General features: G+C 41.8%; 3 protein-coding genes across 7 annotated transcripts in view; 2 read left to right on the forward strand and 1 right to left on the reverse strand.

Moving 5' to 3' along the window:
• LOC141008437 (uncharacterized) overlaps positions 1 to 14,428 on the forward strand; it is a 39,844-nt gene extending 25,416 nt beyond the window's left edge. Inside the window, exons 5-9 of the mRNA XM_073480803.1 lie at positions 299 to 436; positions 1,945 to 2,087; positions 7,678 to 7,848; positions 7,951 to 8,059; positions 9,550 to 14,428. Of these exons, the coding sequence (XP_073336904.1) occupies positions 299 to 436; positions 1,945 to 2,087; positions 7,678 to 7,848; positions 7,951 to 8,059; positions 9,550 to 11,247 (2,259 nt within the window). The 3' untranslated portion in view covers positions 11,248 to 14,428. The remainder of the gene's footprint in view (positions 1 to 298; positions 437 to 1,944; positions 2,088 to 7,677; positions 7,849 to 7,950; positions 8,060 to 9,549) is intronic.
• A 2,811-nt stretch (positions 14,429 to 17,239) lies between these two features.
• On the reverse strand, positions 17,240 to 19,814 carry LOC141008356 (transmembrane protein 60-like). Of its 2 annotated transcripts, XR_012180066.1 has the most exons (4): positions 19,686 to 19,814; positions 19,263 to 19,384; positions 17,859 to 18,928; positions 17,240 to 17,617 (listed from the first exon to the last, which is right to left on the reverse strand). XR_012180066.1 is itself a non-coding variant. In XM_073480681.1 (3 exons), exons 2-3 carry the CDS (start codon positions 19,344 to 19,346, stop codon positions 18,611 to 18,613), a joined length of 402 nt encoding a protein of 133 aa, XP_073336782.1. In that variant the 5' UTR covers positions 19,347 to 19,384; positions 19,686 to 19,814; the 3' UTR covers positions 17,240 to 18,610. The 2 variants fall into 2 exon arrangements, 1 of the variants encoding a protein (XP_073336782.1); XM_073480681.1 differs by having other exon boundaries at positions 17,240 to 18,928.
• Positions 19,815 to 19,980: 166 nt separating this feature from the next.
• LOC141008663 (protein PHTF2-like) overlaps positions 19,981 to 21,683 on the forward strand; it is a 40,669-nt gene continuing 38,966 nt past the window's right edge. Inside the window, exon 1 of one of the 4 annotated variants that reach the window (XM_073481112.1) lies at positions 19,981 to 19,999. The gene's annotated coding sequence lies outside the window, so the exon portion shown is untranslated. Of the gene's footprint in view, positions 20,000 to 20,259; positions 20,432 to 21,683 lie in introns of those variants that run through there. The other 3 variants (XM_073481111.1, XM_073481114.1, XM_073481113.1) reach the window with 3 other exon arrangements.

Here is a 21,683-nt window from a genome sequence, read left to right on the forward strand (position 1 = left end):
TAGTCAAACAATATTAAAAGCCGACATATTGTGAAAACATTTACATTTCAGCCTGTTAGTCGAGTCTGTAAAGGTTAAATGTGTAATGTAAACAGATGTTTATTAAAGGTGTAAGTACAAAATGTTCTCTAATGAATGTTTATTTCTGTGTTTTATTCACCTGCACCCTTTTCAAGTGAATAAAGATATATTTTTGCTAAGAACTGGGCACAGTAACTGATCTCATCCAGCTGCTGTAGCGTTAAAATTTGTTTGAATGTGATTATCTAACGTTGTGTTCCACCTGTTTTTGCTGCAGGTGAAGAAGACGTACAGTAACGGTACATACAGAGCCGGGGCCATGAGACAGATCAGCCTGGTGGGTGCCGTGGACGAGGAGGTCGGGGATTATTTCCCAGAATTCCTCGGCATGCTGGAGGAGTCGCCCTTCCTGAAGGTGAGTGTGGACGGGATGAATGGCAGTAATGCTAATCAGCAACAGAATGGGTGTATAGGATAGGATAGTGAATGGGAAAGTGACAGCGGTATTCAGACAGGCTCAGACCAGATTTTGCATTGTATGGAAGAACAAGATCATCTACAATTGCAATAAGGCTCATTTATGCCCCCTTTATGTACGTTCTGCAACAGCAGAGCCTTTAGGTTAAGTTGTTGCACTTGAACTTTAATGGATCAGTCCTGTGGTCATATTTGTTTGTTGTCTTCTGAAATGAGCAAGAATTACATACTCATGACCAAAACATACAATCAGATCAGATATGAACAGCTGGTTAAAATAAACAAAGTGACAATATGCATTGGTTGCTGTCGGTATTAATAATTTCTTTATACTTTATAGTTTTTGGAATTGCATTTATTATAACAATTTAGGTGTGATGATAGGCTTTGAGAGTCTTAAAATTGTTGGTTTAGGTACCTTGAAAGTGCTTGAATTTTGCCATCTAAAAGCTGTTCTACCCCGTATTTATTATGTCATTGTCCCTCATGTGCGTGGCAAATTAATGTTTTTACATCTCCTCAGTGCTGTGAGGAAGATGTACTGACCACCTCCTGCTTCTCTGTTTGTTCTTTCAACAAAGTTAAACACACGGTTCGTCTTACTTCAAAACATTCAGCTTCATCGTGTTCTCATATTCGACTCAAGAAATCTAAATAACTCAGCTGGGCTTCCTCTCTGATTGTTAAAGTAACATCACGCTCTGTTGGAGGATCAGTCTAGAATAGAAAGTGTTTAGACACTGTCACACAACACCTTCTCACTGAAATAGAAAGAAGGCGTTGGTTACTTTGGTCACAATTTACTTGGTTGTACCTCATAAAAAGTCTTATTTATTCTAAATGTCCGCTAATGCATCTATGAAGTAGGTGTGCCCAAATATGTTGATGCACTGATTATTTGGTAATGCCACAAAATGAGCGGATGGGAAAGACACTGCAAGACACAAACAACATACCTAATATTCTCAGTGGTGGCTGGGGAAGAAAAGCTGTTAAGAGGTGTGTCAAAGTGATTAGTTGCAGCTTCCAGCTTCAGTTCATACAGGCTTTCTTTTTAAAATGTCTGCACGGGAACAGACCACCAAATGCTGTGTTTACTGCTGCCCCTGAAATGCACAAGTGACAAGCTTTTCTTGTGTTTGCCACATCAAATCTCCTGCATGCCAGCGTGGAGGAGTGCTGTCGTACACTGAATATGAAAAGACGCACGTCCTCTGGCGCTTCCTATCTGTTGAGGGCTCTGATTCTGCACCCTCTGAAGCAGTCAGTGACAAGTTATGCCACGGGGTGGCAATTTCTCATGCATGAGATTTTGTTTTGGGAATCTCTGGAAAAAATAAACTACTTGATGAATTGGTTAACAGCTGAAAAAGTGAAAGGGGATGTGCTAACACACTGCTTTGATTATTTTCCCTCATGCTCTCTCTTTTGTCTGTCTGGCTGCAGCGGACTCTTCCATGGGGAACGTTCTCCAGTCTGAGGCTGATGAATCCCACGGAGAGCGACGACGGTCCTATAATGTGGGTCAGACCAGGAGAACAGATGATACCTGTAGCTGATATACCAAAGTCCCCTTTCAAAAGGAAACGGTGAGTCAAACAGCACGGTACATAAATACACACAGGAATGACGTCAGCCAATATTTTGGATCTTCTTTGAGCACTGCAATGAGACACAGACAGAATTAGCAGGGATTTTTGTCTCATGAATGTTGTTTGCACGGACTACAAGTCTCAGTACTGTGTGTCTATTTGTGTGTGAACCACATCGAGCCAGCTGTACAGCCCACGAGGGCCGATTATGGGGGAAAAACAGCACCAAAACACACTCCCATTTGAAGCAGCAGCCGTGGTAGCAGCAGGACGCTTTGTTGTAGCCGAGCAGTGCCGGATGAGGCAATTACACCCTCTCTGTTTGTCTCTGTCACAGTGTCATTGCTGCTTACACATAAGCTCTGTCTCACACTCACACACATGATATCAGTGAGGGAGACTATGAGTGAGAACTGTGTTTGTGTGTGGTATGTGGCTCACCACTCAGATGAGATCATCGTTATGTTAATGGAGTCGACATCAGACGCTACTTCACATGGCAGCCGGCCAAGCACACACACACCGCACACATTCCGCCCCTGCAGCAGTTAGTTCTCTCTTCTTGTTAATTTTTATTTTTCAAATCTAACGTCTGATTTTGGAGCTGAAACTATTATTAGATCGACAGACAAATATCCTCAAATTAATCAAATTGAGTCATTTTTCAAGCAAGAATACTATAGAATTGTCCTCAGTTTTGCTGCTTTTCTCTGTTTTATATCAATATTACCTGAATATCTTTGGGGGGTTGGACAATAATTGGGGAAAAGAGGTGTTTTGAGATGACAAGTTCAGGTTACTTTATTTGTACCCATGGCTAGATTTGGTTTGTGATAACATGATGACAGCAAACACATAACAGTGTGCATGACAGAAGCTCGCGAGGGCTCAGTCCGCAAGTCCAAAGTGGGGACATTTGGATTAAGCCAGACGTTCCTCTATGAATAAAAGTAATAAAGAAAGTAATTGTCACTTTATCATTAGTGTCTACGCCTGACTTCAGTCTGTAAATACGTATGTTTTGTTGTATATACATGTTACGCATCAGCTGGTGCAGGTGGTCTTTGAAGGCGATGGCTCTCATGAAACTGTGAACGTCTGTGTGTGTGTGTGTGTGTGTGTGTGTGTGCTGTCAGAAACACTCGTGTAACAGCTGGGGCTGAGAGAATCTGTTTTATGGAGACACAGATGGATGGATAGATGGAGGATAGAGGGTGGTTAAACTGTTCCCTTCTCCTCTTTCACTCGTGTCCTGTCTCATCCCATCACTTGATCCTAACAAATGAAGAGTGACATCTACTTTTCTCATACTTTCCCCCTTTTGGCTCACACATCTTTCCTCAATCTCTCATTCCTCTCCTCCCCCAAACTCTTCTTCCCTTTTCTTCCCTCCACTCTCCCCACGTCTGCCTCACTTCTCTGTCCTTGTTCTCCTGCCACCTCGTAATATCCGCCCTGTCTTTCCTCCTATATTTCTCTTCTTCTGTTTCCTCCTCTTGACCTCTCTTTCCTGCTTTAAATTGATTTATTGTGGAGTTTCTGTGCTGTTATTTCAGGAACTGTAAGAAAGCACATATATTAAATATGCCACAGCAGTGCAAGTGTTTTTGTTTATGTCTGTGTGTGTGTGTGTGTGTGTATAAAGAAATAGAGATAAAAACAGTGAGAGAGAAGGACGTGATCATATTTGCAGCGAGACCTTGTCTGCAGTTTGACCGTACGTTAAGGGAAGGAAGTCTGCTCGTGTACAGGGAACATCTCTTTGCTGAGTCCAGCTTCTCTTTCTTGGTGGTTTCAGTGAAAAGGTCAAGCTGTAACACATTTCTGACAGCACTGAGACTGTCTGTCTGAGAATTCAGCCTGATTATAGTGGTGAAAATAAACCAAAATATTTCAGCTTTTAGTCAAAGAGCACCACGCTTGCAGAGATTTACAATAATTGCATAGTAACAGCAGCAACATCAGCCCGCAGCAGTCGCCAACAGGACAGCGGCCCGACGCAGAACATGCTGTTCCTGTTTAGATACAAATTGCATGACGGATGACAGCCGAGTGTGTCTGCTCAGTCTCAAGTAGAGTGGAAAGTATTAGCCGACAGAAATTGATAAGCAGCATTTAATCATTTGTGTTGCTTTTTGAACAAAAACTCCATGGACATGTTTTGGTTCCAGCAAGGGCTGCAACTAAGGATTATTTATTTATTTATTTTTATTGATTAATCTGCCAGATATATTCTAGATTGATTGATTAATTATTTGGTCTATAGAATGTCAGTAAATAGTGAAAAATGTCCATTCAAACTGCTCAAAGTCTCACATGATGTCTTTAAATGTCTTGTTTGGTCAGTCCAAAAGATGGAAAGACGGCGATGGCCACAATCACGGCGGTTTCTCTGGTTTGTCTGCGTCTGTTAAGTTAGACGTATGTACACCTGACAGCTTCACATGTAAAGACTCATATTTTGTTCTTCCTTTAGTGACTTTCTTTCTGTGGGTTTTGTCTGATGAATGTGGTTGCTGTGGAGAACAATATTTCACTCACATGTCTGCCAAGTGTGTCATATAAGAGTGACAAATAAAGAACTTGAACTTGATATTCAGTTTGATATGATATAAAAAAAATAGAGAGAAAGCAGAAATTCTCCATATTTAAGAGGCATATTCTGCCATTTATGAATGAAAAAAGACTTGAACAGCTAATTGATTATAAAAATTGATTAAATGACTAATTGTCACATCTCTGGCTGCAGCTTCTCCAATGGGAGGATCTTCTACTATTCTATATTTTAAATAATTGCAAATTAAATATATTTGGGGTTTTGGATTGTCGGTCGGACAAAATAAAACATTTGAATCCCCCCTCCAGTCTAAAATGGATTTTGCTTAACATTCATCCACTGACGAGGGAACATTTACCTGTGCTCACTGAGTTTAAGATGAAAGGAATGTTAAAGGCGTGACTTCGTTATCACACTAATGCCAATCATGTTCCAGTATGCAACTGATGTGTGAACGTACTACAGCGAGTTTTAAATTAGATAGTTCAACTTCATTGTGAAAAACCTATATCAGATGCAAATTTTTATTCAAAGCAGAGTATGTTATATGTCCAGAGGGGGGATGTTTAAATGCAGAGAATGTAATTTCTGGCACTAGGGGTTTTGCAATCAAAACAAAACAAAAGACATAAGTTGCGTGGGAGCATGGGAGTTGTTGTCTTCATGTAAAACAACCGCTATTGCTGCTGAAAATCAGCAATAGCGGACAAGCTAATGTTTTATGTTATGTCTTTAAAGCTGTCTTGAGCTGTGGGAAACAGTGACATCTTGTAGACTAAACAAATAAGCGATTAACTGATTAATCAATAATAATTAGCTGCAGCCCTTGTCACAATTGCATTAGCTCAACGTGTGAAACGTAAACATGATGAACCACCTGCAGCTTTAACATTATCAGTGTTTGTCGTCAGAGACCGTGGTTCACTCTCTCTCTCTCTCTCTCTCCTCTTTACTCTCCTTTATGTTACCACCTCACCCCTCTCCTCCTGTGTCCCTCCTTTATCTCCTCTCTTCTCCTCCCTCCCTCTTTATTTGCCCATAAATGCACAGGAATCTGTCCTGTCGACTTGGTGCAGCACACACACTCACACACTGCATACTGGCATACATGGGAGGATGTCACATATGGAGGGTAGTTGAAGATGGTCGACTTCAAACATCACAGATGTGCACGTTCAGCACTCCTCCCTCTACACTCTCTTCTTTTCAGTGTTTCACTTACCAGCTTTCCTGGTTTTACATTCATTACTGTCAGCCTGCAGTCAGCTCAGACACGCTGAGCTGTGTGTGTGTGTGTGTGTGTGTGTGTGTGTGTGTGTGTGTGTGTGTGTTTTCATTTCCCCCTGTACTATTTTCCTCTGCTTCTTTCTTCCTCTTCCACCAGCTCCTGCCTCTCTCCTCTTATCTCCGAATGAATGAATGCACAATTAAGTGTTGAGCACGGGTAGTCTCACTGTTGTGCTGCCTGTGTGTGTGTGTGTGTGTGTGTGTGTGTGTGTGTGTGTGTGTGTGTGTGTGTGTGTGTGTGTGTGTGTGTGTGTGTGTGTGTGTGTTACGCTCTCAAAGGAATCTCTCGCAGACTCTGTATCTGTGTGTTTATACTCTTTTTTTGAATCTGACTGCAGCTCCAGTGTGAGTCACTGATCCAGTAGTGAGCTGACTGCAGTGCTTCTATTGTTTGGCAACACGGCTTCATGCACACAGACTGAGAAGCTGACGCGTAAAAACATAAAAATAAGCCAAGTGTGTACTTGTGCATATCTGTTTACTCCATTTTTACATTACGTTATTTAAAATGCAATTTCTCATTCTTATTTTCCTGCTGCCAGTATTTTGTGTTTTGAATTTAAATAGAGCCCATATTGATAATGTGAGGAAAGTCATTTTTGCCACTAGCAAACATGGAAACCCAAAATAATTTGCAGCAGATTGGAAGAAAAAGGTCTAAAGTAGGGCTGAACGCTTTCGGGAAAAAATCTAAGTGCGATTTCTCTGACCGATGTTGCGATTTGATTTGCGATTTCTTAAAAAAAAGAATTCAGGTGGAGGTCAAGGTCCAGTTCAATATGCACTGTGTAATAGATTTAAAACGTGATGGAGCATTACCACATTGATATACCACCATTCACTATATTCTAATGAAAAGACCACTAAAAGATATGAATTGCTGCCAACATGTGTTTATTATTATTTTTTTAAATTGGCGGGGAACATATGACAATCCAACACACAATTATCACAAATGTTGTGACTTAAGTTTTATAAATTCTCTTATTTCAGCTTATAGAATGTATTTCCTGATTCTCTTAGTGTTTAAAAAAATAATATTTAAATTTATGTCTTTTGGTTTTGGGATGTAAATCAGACAGAAACAGCTATTTGATATATCAACTTCGGCCAAAACCATCAATACCAGACCATTAATATTCAGTAGATTGATAATTCTAGTCAGTAGTGGCAGCCAGGGCTCAAAATTAGCCCCAGCCACTCGCTAAATCTTTGTAAAATATGCATGTGGCAGGTAGATTTTCTTCACTCACCTGCCACAAAACAAAAACAATAGCAGTCTGTTGAGTGGCTGGTAAAATTTGAACATTCACTTTCCATTTGTCCAGCAGACAAAACAGTCAATTTTGCTCCCTAGTTGCAGCCCTACTGAAACCACTACCTGAATACACAAGAAGAATGTGTTATTATCTCCACTGTAATGCAGGGTTTCATCCTCTCTAACATCCTCTGCTCCTCATGTCGCACTGTGGTGTCTGGATCACATCAATGTCAGCCAAGATGACAACAATACCAACAGATAAAGCCCGTGTGGTGCTTTTATTTTGTCACAGCAGACAGGAAACAAAGCAACAAACAAAGCTGAGAAGTGAGCTGCCCACTCACCTTTTGTTATTTCTTCTTTATTTAGACAGCAGGCAAGCAGAGACAGAGGAGAAGTCTTTTAGTGGACACATTTTATGTGTCTCCCCTTTCACTGTACTGTTTTTCTGAAGTCTCATCTTCATGTCTGTCCTGTCGTAGCTCCACCAACGAGGTTAAGAACCTACTGCAGTCACTGCCCAGGACCAGCGAGCCCAGAGAGATGCTGTTTGAGGATCGGACACGGGCCCACGCCGATCACATCGGTCAGGGCTTTGAACGTCAGACCACAGCGGCAGTGGGGGTGCTGAAAGCTGTACGGGCCGGAGAAAGGTGGGCAGTGCAGCAACATATGATATTCAGTGTTTAGAAGCAACACACACCATCAGATAACGTGTAATCCTTCTTATTCTGTCCATCCTCCCTCACTTTCAGCTCGGAGCCTCCTCGTGTAACCAAAGATGTCGTGTGTTTCCATGCTGGTGATTTCCCTCATGTAGTTCAGAGGCTGCAGTTGGACCTTCACGAACCTCCTCTGTCTCAGGTTTTATATTATGCACACACACACACACACACACAGAAGGAATGACACTAAGGTTAAACATCAGACTCACCTCAGTAAAGTCATCTTTATTATGTCCAAAATTAGAGTTATTCCTAATTCAACACTTGTGTAGAGTTAATGTGACCTGGTGTTGGATGCTGCCACCTGGTGGAGAATTGCAGCAAGTTGCAGAAATTGTCTGGAGCAAAGATTTACGCTGAAATCCACTGCAGTTTGGAAGTTGATAGTTCAGAATTGCCATTCCTGACTTTCAATCAAAATCCCAGTGCATTCGCTCAGAAAAACAGGCCTGCCCAGACAAAATGATATTTGTATGCTGTATGCTACTACTGTATGCTCGCAAAGACTTCTATCAAGCACAAATCAACTGAATGGTGCAGCGTGTGTTACAACACAAACACCGCATACTTTTAGATTAAACTACAACCGTAAGAATACCATTTTGACCTAGAAACCCTGATCTCAGTGCTATGAAAAGCCAGAGCAAAACACCCAGTTGTATTGATAAGCAGGCAGGTTTTGTTACTTACTGATCTTGTAGAAAGAATGCCAGTTTTGAACCGCCTCAAGTCATGCTGGTAAGGGGAAACACAAATCAACAGGGGAACAGATTTTGACACAACACCGGCGCTCTCCATCAAGTGAATACCCGTCCATTTACTTTTGTTTTACCTCGGTTTCTATCACTCTCCCTCTTTGCCTTCTTTGCCTCCTTCATCAGCGGGGTTTCCACAGTTCTTCCATCGTTACCTGGGGATAGCGACCAGGGAAAATGGCTTCCTTACAACAAACAGATCAGTTCAACTAGAAACACTCGATTAACTCGGTTGATCAAGTGCACTGCTGATTCCAGCGTCGTTATAATGCTGCATACTATATTTGAACACTGCAGGATGTCCAGTGGATGTGGGTTCAACCTCTTCAGAGTAAAGTACCACATGGATCCAAATGTTGTCAATTATTTAGTATGCACTCTCCTCTAAATTAATACTTAAGGCATTCACCTCAGGTGATCACTGGTAATAAAGACAATTGTAGAAACGAAGGCGCACAAATCCAGACAGTTCACTTTTTTAACTGAACAGAGAAGAGCTTCACAGCTTAAACAAATCACATCAAGATGATAAAAATATTAAGGGAGACTTTTAGTGAACAAAAATAGCTGCAGAGCAGCTCTGCCTGCCCTGGAACAGATCAAAAGGAATTTCCTTCATATTCCAAACATTATCTTTCACAAAATTGTTGTCAGCAATAAATAGATAAATGCAAAGTAAGTGATACTAGAAAGTGTTTGTGTGGCAAAATTATGATTTTTGCATATTGTGTCATTAAGCCAAAAGTTTTAAAAAGTTAAGATTAATTGCATGTTACAATACATTTTTCTTCTAGTTTTCAAAATATATTTCAAAAGATGGAGGTTTCATTTTCCAGTGCACCTCCTCATTTCCACCCCTCCTCTGTCTTCACAGTGCGTGCAGTGGGTGGATGATGCCAAACTAAACCAGCTGCGTCGGGAGGGCATCCGCTACGCTCGCATCCGCCTCTGCCACGACGACATCTACTTCATCCCCCGCAACGTGGTCCACCAGTTCAAGACCGTGTCGTCCGTCTGCAGCCTGGCCTGGCACGTCCGTTTAAAACAGTACCACCAAGGAGAGGGAGAAGAGGAAGAGGAGGAGGAGGAGGAGGAGGAGGAGGTGAAGGAAGAAGAGGAGGAAGTTGAGTTGAAGGAGAAAGAGAGGGAAGAAGTGGAGGAAAAAGAGGAGCAGAGGAGAGAAAAGAAGGGTGGGAAAGAAGTGAAGGAGAGGATAAAGGAGGAGGAGGAGGATGAGGACGAGGAGGAGGCAGGAAACAGGACGTTGCTGGTTGTTAAAAAGGAGGAGCAGCATCCACCTCTCTCCTCTCAGCCTGCGTACTCAGCGGACTTGAACGTGAGCAGCGCTGGAGACAAAGAGGAAGAGGTGGAGAGGGTTATAGGAGAGAAACCCAAACAGCAGGTTTCACCTCCTGCAAAGGTGAAAGCAGAACTTCCTGCCCCTCCTCTCTGTAAGAACAAATCCTCTTCACCTCACCCTCTTCATCAGGACACAAAACCCAAATCATCAAAGCACCATCATCATCACCACCACCATCACCATCACTCGGACAGCAGGACGACGTCTTCCAGTACAACTTCCTCCTCCTCCTCCTCTTCTTCAGCTCCTAAGTCTTCCTCTTCTTTATCGCCTTCTCGACGCTCCTCTCTAGCTGCTCCCACTCCATCCTCTACCTCTACCCCAACCTCCGCTACATCTTCCCTGACGAGTCCCAAGCCTGCAGTGGAGTCTTCCTCCACAATCCCTCCTCCAGCCGTGTCTTCGACGTCTCAGCTGCCTTCCTCCTCTAAGTCAGACAAACAGAAGGACAAAGACTTTATTCGCGTCCCTTCAGTGCAGACGGAGGTTCGGGCGCCACACGGGTCATCTTCTGTTGATGTACAAGCCGGCACGCGGACACACACGGTAGCTCGAACGCCGCCAGACTCGTGGACGCTCCAAGAGAAATGGACTCGCGGCGCAGACTCCAGAACGTCTGCGAATCAGATACATCCGCCACCTGACGCCGGGAGACAAGGAATTTACATGCAGCAATACACACCCCAGCATCTCCCCCCTCCTCATCTCCCTCACATGCTTCCCCCCTCTTTCCCCCCTCTCCTGCCACACTCTCATCTCCCTCACCGGCCTCCGCTTCTCCCCCCGACTACCTCTCTCCCTTCACAAACTCTGAACTCTTTCCTCAGTCAAAAACCGCCGCCCCATTCACTTCACCTGCACCAACCAAACATCACCACGCAGTCTCAGCCGTACTACCAGCCTCCCCACAGCACCTCCCAGTCTCTCCCTCCTCACCTGTCTCACCATCACCCCTACATCTTCCCCCCTCAGCATCCCCACTTCCCCTCTCACCACCCCTTCCTCCCTCCTCAGTCTTTCCTCTCCCAGCCGCCACCCAGCTCGTACCCGATGCCATACCAAACATCAGCGCCGCCTTTCCCTCACCCACCGCCTCCCCCTTCCTCCTCGCCGCCTCCCCCTCCTCCTTCTCTACCACCGCCTCTTCCCCCTCAGCCTTCCCCTTCTGTCCTCTCGCCTCCCCCGAAGCATGAAGAGGAGCAGATTTTATAGTAGTTTTTGTACATAAGGATGCTGTTTTTAAACGACTGTACTTGTACAAGGTTTTATTTTGGTTGTGTTGTTGTGAAATAAGGAGGACGGCGGTGGAGTGTTTGAAGACAGTAGTTTATAAAGCAGAGTTTATTTACCCCAGACCTCTTGATTGGACTGGTTTAGATTGTACTGGTTGTGCTTGGGTTCAAAAATATTGAGAACTAATTGCATTTATTGGTAGTTTGAGGAAAACTGCTGTCTGGTTCTGTTGTTTGAAGTGAGCATAACCCTCAAATATCAGAAAATCTGTGAAGCCGTCACAGTTAGGAAGGAAAAAAATGGTTTCTTCAGACTTTGTGTCACATATTTATATAAAAAAGGTCTTGATGACGACCTTTTTGTGAAACTTGCAGCTAATGCTTCCATTTTTGTGGCTTTTTTCTAGCGTATTCTTTGTGCCCAAGACTGTTTCTGAAATAATGATGGGTCAAATTCAGATTTTACACAGTACACTGATGTATTGAGGTAATATCGCTACATTTCCTCTACTATATTGTATCGATACATCTTTATCAATACAGTATATCGCAGTACCTTTCCCTAATATTGTATTTTGAGCAATAATGCTCTGCAATAATCTGCTGAGTTTAAATATTATTGTTTTTCCCCATTATTGATATGGTGACAAGAAGTATCAGTATTTTTACTCTGAGTTCAAAGCTCTTAAAAAGCCGCTAATGTCCGATTAATTCACTGAGGAGTGCTTAAATGTAATTAACAAGTGACTTTTCTAACGAGTTCCAGTGTTTTGTTGTCCAAGAAGAATATTAGTGCCACTAAACAAAAGGAAACCCCCATAACAATTATAAATCAGTATAATAAGCTACACTATAATGTAAAATTAAAGAGAGTCACAATTTAAAAGAATAGTTTGACATTTTGGGAAATGCGGTTTATTTGCAGTCTGCCCTCGAGGTAGACAAGAAGATTGATGTCACTCTCATGTCTGTACAGTAAATATAAAGCTCTAGGTAGCAGCTGCTTAGCTTAGCTTAGCATAAAGACTGAAAACACTGATGTCACTGTGATCTCACAAAACAAATGTTTGGCAACAACTTAATAATTCATTCTCTAATTACAGTGTGGTAACATTTCACATAGGATAGGATTAACCTAAGTGATGACATTTTATATCCAAAAGAGCAAAGCTCAACTTTACTGTGACATCATAAAAACACTTCTCTGGCCATTATTTAACACCAGATTGTGACCATATTTCACATTTGGTCAGATACTGAATTATTGACTCTAATCTCGCCTTAAAACTGTGGAGATTGTATAGATTTTCTGCGTTTCCTTCTTGAAGATGTTTGTAAAGCATTTAGTATTCACAATTTGCAGCTTTATTGGCCAAGAATGTGAACACATACAACAAATTTGACATTAAAAGACATACAGCAGTAGGCCAACACAAGTTCATTGGTTTCACTGACATATATAACATGACTCTGGACAGACATGGATGTAAACTGCAACTTACTCGTGTGCGGAGGTATACAAACGTGAGCGGTAATTCTAGCTTTTGCTAAGCTTGGCTAACCTGAAAGGTATCAATATGTATATGTTCCCCAAATGTCGAACTACTCCTTTAAAGCTTTGCGAATATCTTGTACCTGTAGCTCTCAACACCTGTGGCAGAGCTCTTATTGTAATTCAGCTGTGATTTTTCAGTGTCTGGTGGATGTGTACCGGGGTCTCCTAATGTTGGAAACCGAGCACTTGCTGGTCAGCCAAGGAAGAACTTGACCCAGCCAAGGCTGCTACACATGCAGGCCTTTAGAGTCTCAGGAAAAAACACATTCAGGACACATCCACAAAAATATTGGTCTCACTAAAAGAAAAAAAATCCTAAATCTTAGTTACCTTATCAACTTTTAGGTAATGGTTCAGGGTCACTGAAATATTCTTCATCTAGTAGCTTTGCAGCTACATTAAGAGCTTGCCATGAGTTAGATCTCACAGCATCTGGATAAGAATGACAGAGCAATATCAGACAGATGCAGGTGCACAGACTTCCCAAATGTGACTCATTACAGCACTTTGTGACATGGATACAGTTGACACTGTTGAAGATACTTAATGAAACCCAGATTATGTTCGATTATTAACAATTTCAGGTTCTTCCAACTCTATTCCGTTTATCATTCAGGCCTCAGCACTTCAATGATACAAGTTTTTTTTTATTCTTTGTGCTTTGAGACAAACAGAAGGTACACTGTCGAGAGTTCATTCCCAAAGCACTATTTATCTATTTACCTGAAGTCCAGTTTCTCTACAGTGTGGAGCATCGTGTTTTATTAAATGTTTTATTTATCGACCAGGGACTGGAGTGAGCTCTTGTGTTTTAAAAGTACAATAAATTATTAACTATGAAGAGTATATGTTTCTCTAAAATGGTGAATATCTGATTTTAGAGTCATCCCACAGTTGTGGGGCTTTGATGTTGAGAAAAATTGATGTCTTTGGTTTTAATATCAATATTGGAGTACAAGCCCACTTGCTAATGTAGCCCACAACGTTTCCCCAGTGCCTGTCTTTAACTGTGAACTACTAAATGGTCCCAAGCCATGTAGATAAAGAGTTCTGTCCTTTTTATGGGCGCTTTTTAGGAGTCCCATTTTTAAATTTTTACTGGAAAATGAGAGCAAATATCTGTGGTGAGATTTAGGATTCCAGTCCAGCCTGGAAGATCTTTGAAAATGAAACGTAAGAAGCCTTCAGCTCCCTTCAGGACATCATTTCAGAGACAGAACTCTTCACTTCATGGCTTTGGGGAGAGCGATGTGATAATGAAGCACTTGATGCCGGTTGCAAGGCGCTCTGCAGCTCTTTTTATGCTTTTGGTTTCAGATGTTACAAAAAGAAAACTGACAGGAACTTATATATTTTTTGTACAAATGTGACAGAATTATGGTCGAAAACAAAACGAGTCTTCAGGGGCTGGTGTTGTTTTCACAGAGTTTATTTATCTCAAGGTTTTTGGTTTGTTTTTGGTTTTTTTTTTTCTATTTTGTTTCTGTGATTTTTAACTGTCAGCACTGTAGTGTACATAAGAAGTTTTGTAAAGAGGAAAAAACTTGTAGTGTGGTTTCTACTTTAAATATGAGCCTAGCTAATAAAAGGTTCAATGTATGAAAAATATTGCATCAAAAGTTGTTTGTTTTTTCCTGGTCGGGTGGGAAAAAAACACATATAAATATATATATCCAAAAGAGTGTACGCTCAAGAACTGGGAAAATCATCACCACTTTATATTAAAGGTGCTGTGTGTATGATTTAGTTGAAAACCCTCAATTATGAACAAAAATTATCAACAGAAATAGCAGTGTTGATATTATGACGTCTATGTATGGTGTTGCAGAGATATCTACTGAAGTTGGCATGATAGCCAGTAGGCTCCGGTCCATTCTGGTCCAAAAATCCCACCAGCAATGAAAATACTTGCAATCCCCTTGTCCCCAGCCTCCCAGTCCGAACCACTAGCTCCACGGCTAACTGAGCTTACTAGCTACTAGTTACTCCTGTGCTCCTGTGTTGAGTTTATGGTATCAAACTGTAGTTTCAAGCCTTGTTCAACAAAGTATGATGTTCATTCTGTAAATGATGGTGCCAACTCGAGGCCTCAGAATGGTAGTCCACAAATCAATGGGTGACTTCACAGTGGGTTTACACGTGATGTAAACATACGTTTTGTTTGTTACAGGAAAACTCCATAGGGCAGCTTTAAACATAACAGATTTGCGCCACTTGTGGGCAGCTGAAACAAACTGTGAACACAACAGTGACATATTTATACATACATAGAGATTGTGGACTGAAAACAGCAGCCTGGAAAAACTACCCAGCATTCACCAACTTTTTAGCAACCTTACCCGGACCTCAGAATTTAGAAAATGTCCCCCTGTGTTTGGAAACTATACCTCCACCTTTATTTAATGTATGCCTTTGCTTTCTCTCTGTGTATAGCCCTTATGCAAGCCACCCACTCACTGCAGTCTGCAGCAATGAGCGCAGCAGAGTTACCAGGCCAGATTGGAGCAGACAGCTCATACACACCACAGTGCAGTAGCCCCATAATTCAGGCCTGGTGTTTGTCAGGTCAAATACTCTGTTTTCATCCGTTTGTGCACTCACACACACACACACACACACAGCAGGAATGCCAGAGGAGCTCAGCTGACCTTTACAGTGAGTGGGTGTGAGGCAGGAAGTTGGAGCCGAGACAGAGAAAGGGTTTTTGGAGGGAATACTCGGAAAAACCTCATTGAGAGCGCGTGAGTGCGTTCACACAGAGTGCACAGTCTTTCAGTCAAAGGTCGAAGAGCCACGGTACTAATTATGTGGAAACAGCACTCGTGATTTGGTAAGTTGTTAAATTAATGTGAGCTTTTTCTACTTTTTCAGCTTCATAAACAGATGTTTGACTTTATGTCATATTAGCAGAGGTGGAAGAAGTATTAAGATCTCTCACTGTAGTAAAAAAATACCTATACAATAATGTCAAAACACCCCAAAAAAAGGTAAAAGTCCTGCATTAAAAAGCCTGTATATATTAGACTGTTAATACAGATGTGTCCCTGTGCATTTTAAGTAGCAATTTACTAGTTTTACTACTTTGTACAGTTCAGTAGTTTAGTTAAATGGTTCCCGAAATGCGGTGTTGGGCCCACTTCGAAGAAATTCAAACTCAGAATCTCAATATTTACAATATTAATGTGGTAATAATGCAAACTCAGAAATGTTTATTTTTCCATAGCTGAATAAACAAGCTGTTCTCAGAGGAAAATAAGGTCCCCAGAACACTGTTTAAAGCTAGAAAGTTGGCGGGGTCCGCCAAATATAAACAAAGTTAAACAGTATAAAGTTGTGTTGTCCTTTAAGGTCAGTTTGTTTATTCAGTTCATTTATTTAGTTCGTTTAATTCTTCACTGTAGCTGCTAAATTAAAAGCGTTCGCACGCACCCCGTCTGAAGTGGGTGCACGAGGTTGACTGCGCATCAAGGGTGTAAATAACACCTTTTCAGATCAATTTGGGATTTCAGGGCTTCCAGAAACTGTTGTTTTTTTTAACATTTTAAAACAAGTCCCCATCGACTTCAGTTGTTCAGGAGAATGCTGCTGTGATGTTTTGTTGTGAGGCTCCAGAAATGTTTCGTGGACTACAAAACTTCAGCAGACTTTCCATCAGTGTGAAGCTGAGTATGACTGAATTTTCATTTTTGGGTGAACGTCTCCTTTGCGATGAGTGCTGCCTGAGCTAAATTTACAAGAGCAGTTGGCATGCTGGCATGTTAAGGAATAACGCGTAATAAGTAATGATGAAAAGCCCAACCAGCCATTGCACATTAAGACTTTCCTCTTTCCTCAGCACAACTCTTCTCCAGCTCTCCCGTTCCACCCATCCTCTTTCAGTCTCTCCCCTTCCTGGACATACATGTAAGCTTACTCACCTCCATCTCTGATGATGGCCAATGTTAAAGGTGTGGTGTCTGACGCAAGTGTTTCCACTGTGGAAACTGGCTTCAGGCTACACGAAGCCTTCTGGAAGATTGTCCACTGCTGCACTTTTGTAAATCATTTCTATCCATACTTTCAGTTCCTCTTGGTGAGGACAGTCAGGACAAATGGAGCTCTGTTGATACGAAGATTGCAAACTGGAAACGTTGAACTCACATGGTTATATATCTGAATATTAGAATTATGTAAAGTCATACAAAAATACCACAATATTTTAAGACAAATGGAGAAAGACAAAGCTTTCAGTGTCTGAAAGGGCACACACACACACACACACTGCTGCTGGCTCTGTGGTTGCTTCACAGTTCATTCCAGGTCATGTCCCCACAGGATTTTCCCCCCTGACCTAAGTATTTTGTTTTGCAGAGTCTGTAACTAAAGCACTCGAGCTTGATTTTGTGTCATTATGACTATTAGAGACAAAGACTCAACGTTCAATGTACAGAGGACATTTATTTTTTAACAAGACATGCATCAATTATCAAATACTTTCCATCTCAAAACACTCATACCTTCTCATTTCTACATGGTGCAAAATAACGCAAAGAATGTATTTTATAATACTTATAAACAATCACATGGCACAAAACATGCACAGTGTCAGCCGTACCGTAAAGTTGGAATATGAAGCAAGCTGATGAGCTGTGAGGCATTAATTTAGATTTCCCATATTCATATGACTGTTAATCACTTTGGTCATGCCCAGTTCTTTCTCTTACTGACCTTAGAATTTTGTACCTATTAACAGTGCACTGATTTTCATGGGCCACATGATGACAGAAGAGACCTTGTACACAGCAGAGGAGGTAGCCTGGGGGGGAAAAAAGGAACATCACAAGTTCTCCAAAGATGCTTTTATGTCCCAAACAATTTCTGTAATTATTGGCTCCGTACGTGCTTGCAGCCAAAACTAAGCTGTTGTCGTGAACACCTCTGAAGTTAATTTATAACTTGGGAAATAATACTTGGCCGCCTCCTCTCCACAGCTCAGGAATGAGAAGAAAAAAGTGCCATACAATATCTAAAGTACATGTAAGAAAATGTACACTTACACTCATTATTCTGGTACCGGGAGTATGGAAGCCCACTTCTGCCAGTTACATACAAAAAAAAAAAAGCAAACTTAAATTAATGAAAATATATTCCCATTGTAAATCATAATTATGAGATAAAAAGTCTAGATCATAATTTTGACTTTTTTTTATCTCTTAATTACAACTTAACATGGGAATACATATATTTTCTAATCAAGGCTAAGTTTTCATCATTTTTTTTCATAAACTGGCAAAACATTGGCTTCCAAACAAAAGTCAAAATTCACCAAATATCATTCGGATCATCCAGTTTTTTGTTTTTTTTAGAAAAGCAGCTTTGCTAGCTTTATATACACTAGAAAACAATCCGTAACATCTTGAGTTCAAAACAAAAGCAAACATTAAAGGACGTTAATGTTTCCAGTGTCGGCTTCACAGTAGTCTTATACATGTATAGTTGTTCCCCTTATGGCATTTTCTGTCTTTATAAAGAAAATAGAGCCGCTTCCAAGCTAAATTGATAATTTAAATGAATGGATTGTGACGGATTTAATAGCAGCTGCCCTGTTGAAGCCCTTACAGCAGACTCCACTGAGGTCTGACCACACAATGATTATTATTTTTTTAAGTCTCTTAATCTTATGTCTGAGATTTGATTCAATCTGGAGCCTCCGTCAGCTCCAATTTCACAAAGTCATGGTCATAAAAGCACAAATCTTTCCTCAACTGTTAAATTGTGATGATTCATGTTGAGGTCAGACACCAGACATTCATGCCTCTCTCCTCTCAGGGAAGATATTCAGCCCCAGCTCCACCAGTGCCCCCAGTAACATTGTCCACAGCGGTATGCACACAAATGTCAGTTTTACGTCCGCCAGCTTCTCCAGCTTGGCGCACAGCGTCAGGCAGAAGCCCAGCTTGAGCAGCATGGCCGTCAGGTACCAGGCACGCAGACGCAGGTCCGGGGAGCCGTTGCGTGGGTCGTAACCAGGCTTGCAACGGCCTGCCATCTTGATGGCAAGCATGAGGATGAGGATGCCGTCAAAGACCCAGACTGGGAGGAAGATGAGGAACCAGTTCCACTGCACCTGGAGGAAGGACAGGAAGAAGATTATAGTTACATAATCAAGACTTTATCCATGGTTTCTGTCTTCTTTCAGAGTGATGGGTCACTTTCTAGCTCCGGCGAGAAGATGATGTACTTTATGAATCCTGAGAGTAAAATTGAATTAATCACACACTTATGCTTTGCAGTAAATTGACTACTAGGCTGTCTTGATTGAGCTGGATTACCTAAAGTTAAGGGTGAACAATACATTTGACTGACAGTGTAGCTGATGAAATGTTCAGTAACCAGGAGCTGAGAGAAAGGGGTGACTCAAAAGATGAGATTGACAAGTATTAAGAGGAAAAAACCTCTACCTTCCCATCCAGTTTGAGTACTAGCATGATGAGGAAGACCAGGGTGAAGACCCAGGTCAACAAAACCCTCTGAGCCAGAGACATCTCACAGACTGGAGACAGATCAGAGGAGGAAACAGAGGCTGGACAGAAGAGAGAGGAGAGGTCAGAAACAATCAGACTCTCGTTTACGTTCAGTTAGCTATAGAGTAACGTTCATTTGGCGAGAAAACCGACATGTACGACTAGACAGCAACGTTAAAACAGCTGCTAATGACTATTAAACATGTGTTATTATTAACCACATCGGACAACATGTCACTTTCCCTAGCTGAAATCAATAGCTCATGTTACAATGACAGCTAGCTAGCTTTTATAGACCAGTAGCATTTAAGCTAGCTAACGCTAACAGGTTTTATTGAAGGCAAAGTCCGGATTACTTACTTTCACTGTATTTCTAGACCGGCTGCCAGCAGCATGTTCTTCTCCCCTTATGGCATACACCAAAACCTGTAATATCTCTTGTAAAATGTCACATTATTATCCACAGACGTGTCCGTTAATGATAACAGACGGAGGGTTTTTGGTCCCGTTATCTCTGTACGTCCCGGCCCGCCCGTCCTGGAAGCTGATTGGTCCTGGTCGTGCTACGTCACGTTTGTTTAACGTCTATCATTCTGGTCCAACCGTAAAGCTAGTTTAAAAAGCGCAAATTCGTTGTAAACGTTTCCTGTAGCGAGTTTGAACGTCCACTAGAGGTGAGTAAAGCTCTTTCTATTTCCATCTGTGCTCGTGTTTATACGCAATTTAACGTGCCACTACATAAAACAGCAACCTTTTTCCGTCTTGTGTGTTGCTTTTCGGTTAATTCGTTCGTTTTAGTGATTAGCGAGTACGGTCTGATCTCCTTTCCTCTTTACTGGCCGTCAGCGACGTTTATTGGCTTAAAAAGCCACGGCGCTTTCGTGCGGTGCTTTACGGTAGAGGGCTGAAGTTGTATTTTCACAGTGAGAGGCAGAAAGGAGAGAGCTGCTGCTTCAAACAGAGCCGAGCAGACACTCAGCATCTCTTCCAGACAGCCGACGAGGTCGACTAGCCCTGGGCAGCGTAAAACAACAAAAAAAAATCACGTTTGGAAAGCGTTGCTCGGGTCTGCGTGGGGACTCGGAGCAGCCGTCGCTGTCAGGGAGGTAAGACGGAGCGGCTTGCATGGCTTGCATGTTTGGCCACCAGTAATCAGGGTCAGCTGTGCGGGCTCTTCTTTGTGCCTGCTGCCGGTGGTAGCTTAGCTAACTGTGTAGCATGAGAGGAGCTAGCAGGAGAAGGAGGTGGAGGAGGGCAGAATGTGTGGAGTGAACCGTGAAGACTGTCTGAAAACACCGTGGCTGCATCTACATGGAGGCTAGCTACGAGATTAGCTGCTCTTTTTGACTGGTTTATGGCGCTGAGCAGGTCGTGTCCTTTTATGGAGTGAAAACACAGTAACGCTTCGGACTGTAATGTACTCAACGTGTGTAACGTTACTACGTTACTTCAAACCACTGTGTGTTACCTTGTCCCCGCACTGTCCTGTGTCACTCGCTTCAAAACATTTGAATGCCTCCACTGAAATTGCTGCAACTGACCATAATTTCCACTACAGTGTTTGTAGCCTAGAATCATTAGAATAATACAACTATTGAAACTTAAAACCTCAAATAAAAGGTGCACAGAAGCTATTTCAGACAGCAAATGTAGTCTATTTAATTTAAAATCCATTAGTTACCAACTATTGTCAGGAGTTTAGATGCTCAATTAATCTGTTTGAGTCATTTTTTTAAAGGTAAAAGGTCTAAATCTTCTGATACCAGCTTTAAATGTGAATATTTGCTGTCTTCTTTACTCCTCTATGACAATGAACTGTATATCTTTGGGTTGTGCGCAAAACAAGACATTTGAGGACACCATCACAACACAGACTGAACAGCTAGTTGACTAATCGAGAACACAATCAGCAGATTAATCGACAATGGTTTATCGACCAACATCTGGATCCAGTTGGCTTACTACCTTGGCTAAACAATTTCCTGGGCGAGAGCCTGCATCACTGATTAACCTGCCGGCCGATTATTTACTCGAGTATTCGTTGGATCTGTAAAATGTGAGAAACTAGTGTAAAATTCTGAAGGTGACGTCTTTTAAATTGCTTATTTTGTGCAACCTTTCTCCAAAATCCAGAGTTAGAATAAAAAAAGACCAAGAAAAACAATCAAATTGGAGGATGGGAGCTAAACTTGCCTCTATTTCAAGTTCATTTTCCTCACTTCTTCTGAACTCTGTCCTCTGCTCTTCACGACATTAATCTCTCATTCTGTTGTATTCTATTCTATAACCAGCGTTGTTTCTCTCTACCGATCTTGTGACCTCGGCATAGAAAGCTTGGCAAGGCCGTCTGATTATCCA

This window comes from Pagrus major, chromosome 14, assembly GCF_040436345.1.
Source record: "Pagrus major chromosome 14, Pma_NU_1.0".
NCBI lineage: Eukaryota > Metazoa > Chordata > Actinopteri > Spariformes > Sparidae > Pagrus > Pagrus major.

Excerpts from the sequence above, each read along its gene's own strand:
- LOC141008356 (XM_073480681.1), bottom strand. The coding sequence starts at position 19,346 with ATGTCTCTGGCTCAGAGGGTTTTGTTGACCTGGGTCTTCACCCTGGTC. Across the intron at positions 18,929-19,262 it reads TACTCAAACTGGATGGGAAG|GTGCAGTGGAACTGGTTCCT; the intron begins GTAGAGGTTTTT and ends TCCTTCCTCCAG.